The 9,724-nt window shown below is 41.7% G+C and overlaps 1 protein-coding gene across 1 annotated transcript in view; it reads right to left on the bottom strand.

Moving 5' to 3' along the window:
• The window catches only part of LOC144950132 (dual oxidase 1-like), a 46,814-nt gene that overhangs the window by 13,283 nt on the left and 23,807 nt on the right, over positions 1 to 9,724 (bottom strand). Inside the window, exons 19-27 of the mRNA XM_078880197.1 lie at positions 9,426 to 9,614; positions 9,012 to 9,225; positions 8,420 to 8,513; positions 6,828 to 7,003; positions 5,508 to 5,580; positions 2,213 to 2,385; positions 1,332 to 1,562; positions 203 to 302; positions 22 to 71 (exon numbers count right to left, since the gene is read on the bottom strand). Of these exons, the coding sequence (XP_078736323.1) occupies positions 22 to 71; positions 203 to 302; positions 1,332 to 1,562; positions 2,213 to 2,385; positions 5,508 to 5,580; positions 6,828 to 7,003; positions 8,420 to 8,513; positions 9,012 to 9,225; positions 9,426 to 9,614 (1,300 nt within the window). The remainder of the gene's footprint in view (positions 1 to 21; positions 72 to 202; positions 303 to 1,331; positions 1,563 to 2,212; positions 2,386 to 5,507; positions 5,581 to 6,827; positions 7,004 to 8,419; positions 8,514 to 9,011; positions 9,226 to 9,425; positions 9,615 to 9,724) is intronic.

Genomic DNA, 9,724 nt, shown 5'->3' with positions numbered 1-9,724 from the left:
TGGCAAAATGTTTGTATTTACCTGGAATGGTTTGAAAAAACCAAACGTAGAACGTGGACGGTATTTCTGACCTGGAACAAAATAACCAAACGTCAAATATCAGCCAACAGCCATTACAACCACGCAGACAAAAAAAATGCAAGTTACATGAAGAAATGGTCAGAGGTTTTGAGTCAAAACCAATCCAGAACTCAATTCTCACCCGTTATTGCGATACACGTTTGGAAAGAGACACGCCAGGACGCTCAGTGGGCTGATTGAGAAATGGTAAACATTGACCACGTGGCCAATGCTGTGGAGGACTGAGGAAGAAGAGACACACGAAACCACCAACACATGAACTGTGAAAACATATCTTACAGTCTTGATTTGAAGCTTTCGTGACTGCAGGAATCCATACTCTTTGGTTCTTTCGCCTACTTCAGCAGTTTTTATTGCTGTGGTTGCCCCACCTGATGGCAATTGCTTGTGATGCGATCGAAACGTCGTGATTGATTATTTTTCGACCTACGTGACTTTACCGAAAGAACCAAAGAGTATATCTTACAGTTTTGAACAAATTTTTGTAAAATATTTATTTATGGGACGCTTGCTTTTTATGGCGAATACGTGTTTACATCGGTCCAGTTTACAACACAATGGAGCTTATGTAGCATTTAAAGTGCAACATCACAAAGCCAAATTTTGAAAGAAAGGCCATGAAAAAAATGTAATTTAGACCGTATGTAAAAAGGCTTCAGGCCTACAGAAAATTGCAAATATCTATCGCCGATATAGCCTTTTACAAAGCAGTATGGGACACTCGTGTGACACTGCTAGGATGAGCCCTAACAAAGGTGAAACTGGCAGACAACTGTTAGAGATATATCACTGTATGAATATGATTGACTATAAGCATTCAGAAGGCAATGATGTTCAAATTCTAGTTTCTTCATTTATTTGTACGACCAGGATTCTTGCTATGAACAAGCAATTTGACATTGCAAGGCTGCTTGATGGTACTCTAGAGTGCCTGGCTTTTAAACTGCATGCACCCTCGTGGAAATGACGCCCAATTTATGAATGGTGTAAACTGGAACAATGTACAGCATCATGTTTATTGAATATGTACTTCATTTGTATGCAAGTGATTTTTCTTTCGTCTACCCTGGAATTTGTCCTACTCATATCGGGTCTGCCTTCCTTGTCCTCCTCCTCCTCCAATCATTCACACCCTGGGCCATTTACAACTCAATATGTCTCCAAAGTGGCATTGTGGAAAATAATGATAATTACATTTCAACATGATTTTTACAATCTCTAAATAAAAAATGGCGCCTATTGCCACTCACGCGAGAGAACGAGACCGGTCATGGCGATGATTTTGTGGAATCCCACGGCTGAGTCGAAGGGGATGTAGTGGTTTAGTGGCGTCACGCGCAGGGCCGTGATGATGTTTCGGCACATGGTGAGGAGGATGAAACAGTAGCAGAACGCCAGCCCAGCCGCCGTGCCACGGGACACGATGATCCCCACCTCCGTCACTTGCCGGATCCCGTAGTGCTCAGAGGCAACGGCATAATCTGAAAGACAAAGTGTGTTGTGAAGTTGGAAGAGGGCTTCATTTGAATACTTTATTTACAAACCCGAAACCTTTTTCGTTTTAAAAGGTGTAAACAAAAAAAGATATAAGTTAAAGGCGCAGTCCTGCCTATAGGAGGGCTTCCGCTAGAGAAAGCTCTATAGAGTCCCTCCTTCGGGAATGCTGGCCGACTGTTGCACACACTGGTAGGTGGGAGTTCCCACACTCCTTGGTTGACAGAAGTAAGGGTGGAGGGGTGGGAGGGTTAATAAACATGCCCATTCTTTCAACTTCCAGGCTAGGATATTGAACCAGCAACCGCTGCATTGCACGTGGATTGTGCAAACCATTACACCATGGTTGCATCTAAACTAAACTATATTTCATTTAAAGTCACGTAGCTAGAAATAAAATAAAACAAATCACGATGTTTCGGGTGCAATACAAGCGTCGTGTGGAAAAATCCACACGGCCATGGGGAGAGCTTGCAGACTCAAAATATACAGGCGTTAGGGTCTGGATCGAACCCACGGCCTCCTGTGCACCAGGCAATGTAGTTAACATCTCATCCCTGAAAAGTCATCCGATTAGCACGCTTGTCTACGCACCGTGCAAAAAGTTCTACACACGTACGAAAGACGCAGTACGTACAGTAGCCGCGCTCCGCGGTAATGCAGAGGACGATGGCGTAGAAGATGACCACGCAGAAGATGTGTCGGCGGTAGTTCTCCACGTAGCGCTTGAAGGCCTGCATCCTCTGGGCCAGCTTGCTCCGGTCGTACGGCTCGCGCCGAGCCTCTGTGAAGACTCGTGGAGAGGTTGTCCTGTAATAAGAAGATCGAAAGGTCACGGTGCAGCTCTCTGCGGTTGCTCGCTGCTCGCGCTCTTGCCACAGCTGATGGAAGGGCCAGCTATGGTGTTCTTTATTAATTGAACACTTCGTAACAACAAAATATATATTTTTGTTCCTGGGTAGTAAGTGTTATTTCTACTTGGTTCTTTCGGTAAAGTCACGTAGAAGGGAAGTAATAAAATAATACAAATAAAACATAATAATTATGTTTTATTATTATGTTTTTTTACTTCCCTTCTACGTGACTTTACCGAAAGAACCAAGAAGATGAATCCCTGCAGTCACGAAAGCTTTAAATCGAAATTTATGTTATTTTCTAATTGCGTATGCATCAAAAGTACAGAAAATGGCTATTATTCTCCACAAACTTTGCTTTTGTGAACAGGACAGTGATATTTTTAAATGTACCCAATTTCAATGAGAAAACGTGTGCCTGTGTGTCATTCCTTCACTTAACGTCCTGGTCACAAAAGCAAAGTTTGTGGGGAATAATAGCCATTTTCTATACTTTTGACGCATAAGCAATTAGAAAATAACACTTATTACCCAGGAACAAATATCGTGTTACATAGTGCATTTTCAGAGGTGGGGGGGGGAGAGCACTTTCGCCAACAAGACATCAGTGTGTGAAGGCAGCCACACGTTTGGAACTCATCTTCTTGGTTCTTTCGGTAAAGTCACGTAGAAGGGAAGTAATAAAATAATAAAAATAATAAAATAATTCTCACGACGTTTCGGCCACAACGCAAGCACCTGAGGACGGCTGCTTGCGTTGTGGCCGAAACGTCGTGAGAATTATTTTATTATGGTTTTTTTACCCTTCTACGTGACTTTACCGAAAGAACCAAGAAGATCAATCCCTGCAGTCACGAAAGCTTTAAATCTAAACGTTTGGAACTATTGCGTGTGACAGCATGATGCGAGGACCACACGTCAGGGGCTACACACACTAAGGGCCGCCAGGGGCCGCCACTGGCCCGCGGGCCTTGCAATGAAGAGCACCGCTCGAGAGCGTCCTCTAGAGGAGGCCCTCTTCAGAGAGAGTATTCTGGTCTTGCTCTTGCTGCCAGACATCTAGGAACAGGTGGGAGTATCCACGCTTTCCCCCTACCATAAGCAGCCTGCCGATCGACTAACTGGAGTACAGCTATAGTGCTGTGGCGGTTCCACCTGAAGACAGAGGCTTGTGTTGCCTCCGAAACGTCGTGGTTTATAATTTTATTTTTATTTTACTTTTATTAATTTTAATTTTTTACCTACGTGACTTTACCGAAAAAACCTAAGAATATAAATAAGCTCCCCTTGGGCCGAAAGGTGTGGAGAGGCCTTCTACTCAGCAGTGAAATTGCATAGAGCAGTCATGTATTATTATTATTAGGTATCATTTTACAAGGGAAATAATGTAACGCGAAGAAGCGTGTCATTATAGAGTATCAACCGAAACAGTTCACTGCATTTTGTAGACACATTACAACGTCAGAGAGAACGGCTGTGATGTCACCTTAGTTATGTTGTACTATTGTGTCTGGAGGAATGCCATCAATAGAAAAGTAGGAAGCTGTTTTGCAATGAGGAAGTGCTCTGCTTAATCTTTTAGCGAAAGCATAGATTTTCTATTTTTAACCCTTTAAGTTGTTCTTTCTCCCGAGACACTTTGGTCTGGCTATTTATTTACGATGTACTTCGTTCTTTTGTAAAAAAAAAACTCGTTTCTTCCCGAACAATGGCACGGTTGTTTGCAAAAAAGTAGTCTCGCAGCGCAACTTTCACACATGCGATAGCACTCGGGCCAGGCAGAGGTGTGTTGTGGCTAACATTTAAGAGGCTTTTACAACTTAAAAGCTGAGGTAGCTGACGCAATGTCAAACTGTTCCGCGGATGGCAATAGATCATGTGGGTTGGTGCTGTGGATGTGATCGTCTAGTGTACGGAATAGTTTGCATATTACAACAGCCAATTGAGGGAGGCTTGTTTTCCTGACAAGTGAAAGCATTGGGTAAACAAGTTTGGCCTCGTAAAATGTGAAAACAAAATTGCGTGTTTCTTTTTTACGGATAAAAAAAACACGGCAAAACGCAGTCGAGCGCACAATCATTTTCTAGTTGCCGATGAAATAAAAAAAACATTTTAGGAAATTGAAAGCAATAAGGAATAGAGTATTGGGCACGCGAGTGGAACGGCATGGGTGACTTGACGCGTAATGTCAGTCATGTCACTGTTTCACGCAACACCACCACCACCACCACCCGCTAGCCATGAGCAATCACGCGCTCGTGAATGCTGACGAGCAGAGTTGAACCACTGACGATGGTGTCTCAAGCCACTCCAAACCCTCCACTACCTGTCCCGTCAACCTTATCCACATCTACAACGGCCCTTAAAGCATCGCTTAACTATACCATTAGTGCAGCGACGTACGAATGAGCACATTATTCTTTGGTTCTTTCGGTAAAGTCACGTATAAAGATAAAATAATAAATTAAATAATAGCATACTACTAGTATTTATTATTATGCTATTATTTTATCTTTATACGTGACTTTACCGAAAGATCCAAAGAATAATTCCTGCAGTCACGAAACCTCCAAAATTAAGATTGAATGAGCACATTTCAATTCGCATTTTAAAACAAACTGCAATGGTTTTGAACTTCACATTCCTGAGAAAAAGCGCTCACCCATCAATTTAGACCAAGATTACCGAGAAGGCTTTCTTATCGCTTAGCACACGGACGTGCATTGCGCATGCATTGACCGTTTGTCAATCCACTGTTGGATAAAGGCCTCCCCGTGCGATGCGGGCCATGTGAGTTATTTGACTATACATCATCACGCTGGTCAGTGCGGGTTGGTTGGGGGGAGTGGAAAACAACAATGGATTTTTCTGCACTGCCTTCTACTGCCCACAACACCGACTACACCTGTTTATCTGTGTGTGGTGGTCACCCTTCTATGTACTATCCAGGCTCAAGCCAGCTTAGCTTCTGAGTTCTGACGGGACTGAGTGATTTGGCCATCCGCATGTTGATGTGTAAAAAACATAGGAGTAAAGCCCATCAGAGTAAAAAAAAACACAAGTTTTTTCCAGTTTTACCTGTTGACATTTCTTTGTTGCATAAAGGAGACATTTTTCTCGAGTCTTGATTTAGGCTTGGGCACATTTATGCCTGCAAAGAATAAATAATGCACACATGATCCAGAATGAATACAAGTTGCTGTGATTTTTTTAAATGATCAGCGTTGCAAAATACTTTTCAACAGTTTGAAACCATGGCTAATTGTGAACAAGGCGAAGGAATTAAGAAAGAAGGAAAATATAAAAGGAGTCACCAATGCTGCTGTTTAAAAAAAAAGGGGGGGAGGGGCTATAACATGGCCTCGTGGAATGCGTTCGCCCCTCGTTGTAGAGGTTCTTGGTTCGAATCCAGCGGCTGCACTGGTTAATACTGTTGCTGTATTAACCATAAAACCCACTAAAAACACGTCACGAATACATGTTGTCCGCTTCATGGTGGCAGTTAAAGATCTCGGCGTCAAGGTCCCAAATTTGCAGAGTTTGAAAAATGACCCGCAAATCACTCGGTTGGAATATAGATAGCGATCAGCTCCCACTCCTGCAAACACTTGGCTAGAACCTCCTGAAAAAAGGAGGCATGAAATTTAATGAGGCTTTTCTGTGTAAATAAGTGTAAGCGAATTTAATTACAAAAATACATTTAAGTATAAAATGGGCAGACCATGCCGTGATAAAGATGAGAGATGGACAAAGTTTTTTTTTTATTTGAGTGTGTTTCTCTCCCGTTCTCCTAATTTTCAAGCTTGCGTACCGTACCACACGTCGCCCTACTCATTGACATGCTAATTTTTTCTTTGCCCCCTCCCTCTCTCCGCCCCCGCCCCCTCTCTCTATTTAAGGCCTCGTGACAGAGACGATCTCTCTCTCTTTGTGCCGAGGCGTTTTCTCTCTGTGTGTATCTTTGTGATATTTGTCTGCTTATATGTCTGTCTATAGTTTTCTGGTTAGATTTTTGTTGCTATTTCTTTTATACCTGATGATGATTGCTTGTGTTGCAATCGAAACGTCGTAGTATGCTATTATTTAATTTATTATTTTATCTTTATACGTGACTTTACTGAAAGAACCAAAGAGTAATCCCTGCAGTCACGAAAGCTCCAAATTAAGAATGGACAAAGTTAACCAAGGAGTGGAGACCACGAGAAGGCAACTGACGCAGAGGAAGACGGCAAAAGACGTGGAGAGACAATGACATTAATTGTAGGCTACTATTGGACCAAAACAACTAGGGAAACGAAGGAATGGAAGTATATGGAGGAGGGCCTTTGCCCAGCAATGGGATGTTACAGGCTGAGAATAAAAATAGTAACAACTTTGACCAATGGATAGATTGCACACCTTTGAGATGAATCTGCAGGTTGTTCGCATCTTGGGAGTGCTCATTCAAGATTGCGTGCAGGTCCTGCCAGACGAACATTGTCTTATTGCTGAGCCCATGCTCCATAAGCAACGAATTCAAGATGCTGTCCTCCTTTTCCGTTGGCAGCCTGTAGTTGGACATCTCTAGAAATGACCTGCACAATGGCGAAAGGGTAAGTATTACAAACATGATTTAACAGGAGTGCAAATGCATGTTGTGCGTTGCTGTACAAAATTGCATTTCACGCACATGCCCAAACACGTTTACAATAAACAAGCTGTGAACCTACGAATACGATAAGACACTAGTGTAAACAAAATATCATTATTAATGGCCAAAGTGATTTCCTGCTCAAATAAGATTTATTCATTCACTATTTATTGGTTGATATGTCGATGATGGCAGAGTCTTAAATGTTAGCCACAACACACAGTTGATTGGTGGTCACAATGTGTATTCCGTGAGGTAGTGGAATAAATTCCATATTCCTATGGCAGGGGCAAGTCTATCCATAGAACAAACACTGTTGACTTCCTCACAAAGTGGTGTTTATTTTATTGATCCCAGAGGGATGATGGGCTGAATCAACCCCCAAGCTAATATTTAAACCTGCAAACTGCTGATTTTGAGCCGCTTGCTCAACCGTTGAGCCATTTCGGAATGTTTATGAAACATTACAGCGTTGTTTACAGTTAATATGAAGTATTCACGCAATAGCAGCAGCACGGAAGAGATAGTGTATTTCCAGTATTCACATTTCATCGTAGTCTGGAATAGCTCGGCTGGCCAAAGCAACCTTTCCGTGATTTTCTTTTGCAACTATTGAAAATTTCTCCCCTCCATTTTCCTTCAAACAAACTTTTAAAACGTGCTTTTTACCAAGCCGATGCAAGGCCGTTGCAGTAGAACTCCTCCCAGCTGTGACCCTATTATCCGCCACACCAATTATCCACATGACCTCAAAAGTCCACGAAATCTCCCATTATCCGTGCCCATATTCTCCCTGTCGTTCGTGAAATTTGTTTTGTGGATAAGTTGAGCAATCTCGCGATAACGCAGCGGATAATAGAAACAGTTATTTCCATCCACCACATGACCGCAGATAAGAGGCGTTCTACTATATCGTACAGATATGCAGCAGACGCATTGGATGATGGTGGCCAAGTTAGCAGCAAACTGTACAACAATGTTCTATGAAAATAAGCCGATCCTATAAGATATTGTTTTTGTCTTCTTGGTTCTTTCGGTAAAGTCACGTAGAAGGGAAGTAATAAAATAATAAAAATAAAACATAATAAAACAATTCTCACGACGTTTCGGCCACAACGCAAGCAGCCATCCTCAGGCGTTGTGGCCGAAACGTCGTGAGAATTGTTTTATTATGTTTTATTTTTATTATTTTATTACTTCCCTTCTACGTGACTTTACCGAAAGAACCAAGAAGATGAATCCCTGCAGTCACGAAAGCTTTAAATCGAAAAATATTGTTTTTGGTAAAAAAAATATTTTATTAGTGTAAAACATTGGGGGAGGCGCAGGGGAAGGGTCACATATAAACTAGTATACCAACCTTAGCATTGTCCTAAACGTTTGGTCTTTCATGTGGCCATCACTGTTAATATCGAACATGTGAAACATGAGCTGGGATTTCTTCTCTGGAGTGCCTGGTCACGAAAAAATACATATACATTAAGAGTCATGTTTACATTATTTCGTCATTATTATTTCGATATACAACTTAAGATGTCATTAATATTCAATTTTGACTCAATACTACCTGTACATATGTACTGGCTTGATTAATGCAGTAAAGTATTGATACTTTAGCATTTTCATATAGACATTTTCATAATAAAGGATTTATGGTGTTAGATCACATAAATGTGTTATTAAACCATCACCCACCCGACACAGCCAATTCGTAAGCTTAGTCACTTAAACAAATCGTGCCAATTAATTACTACTTCAGCACACTGGGTGTGTTGGAGAGTAAATCCAGAACATTTACAATTTGAGTACGACGTTTCGCCGGTGATTTACAACCGGCTTAATCGGGCGATTTTTCAGCCCTATGCATGTTTAAAGAGACATGTAAAAAAAATGTTAAATAAAAAAAATAACAACAAGAAAACGAAACAAAACAAAAAATCTAATCATCTCACCATTCACGAAAATGGTGAGAATGTTGCGCAGCTCGCTGAAGGACAGGTATCCGTTGCTGTCCTTGTCCGCCGCGTGGAACATGCGCTGGAGAAAACTGGAGTCGGGCTTCAAGCCGAGCAATTCTCCCAGCTCGTCGCGGGAGAGCTCGCACGCGAGCGACTGCTGGACCCACGCCTGCGCGTCCAACTCGTCTGGCGAGTCGATCTCCAAAACCTGTCGAGTCGGACAGAAGAATTGTCAAGAGCCCAAATCCCGTCGGATTAATATGTCCCGCGGCCGGAGTCTTGTATGATAGTTTTGCCCCGTTAACAGCACATTAAAGTTTACAACCACAGTACTGTAGGGTGTCCAATCGAAGTATCATCCGTTATATATATAAAAAAGAAGACTGATGAAATAAATCTTGACGTTACCTTGGCAAAGAATGTTCTAAAGTACTTCTCCAATATGATTTGTCGTTGCGACTTGGTAAATGCATTTTTCAGCAATGTCTTTTCACTTCCCACGGATTTGAGAACTGTAAGAGGATGCAAATTGCTTATGCTGCTTTCTATTTTGTCTTCAAACGTTCTCCTCTGCATGATAGAATCAAAGAACAACACCTGGGGAAAAATATTAGTTCAAATTAATAAAATAAATAATACATTAAAACAATAACAATACTACATTTCATTAAGGCGCTTTTAAAAATACTCTCAAGTTGAGTAGTTGG

The sequence above is a fragment of the Lampetra fluviatilis genome, chromosome 3, assembly GCF_964198595.1.
Source record: "Lampetra fluviatilis chromosome 3, kcLamFluv1.1, whole genome shotgun sequence".
In the NCBI taxonomy this organism is placed as follows: Eukaryota; Metazoa; Chordata; class Hyperoartia; order Petromyzontiformes; family Petromyzontidae; genus Lampetra; species Lampetra fluviatilis.
This window is presented reverse-complemented; position numbering and strand designations above follow the sequence as displayed.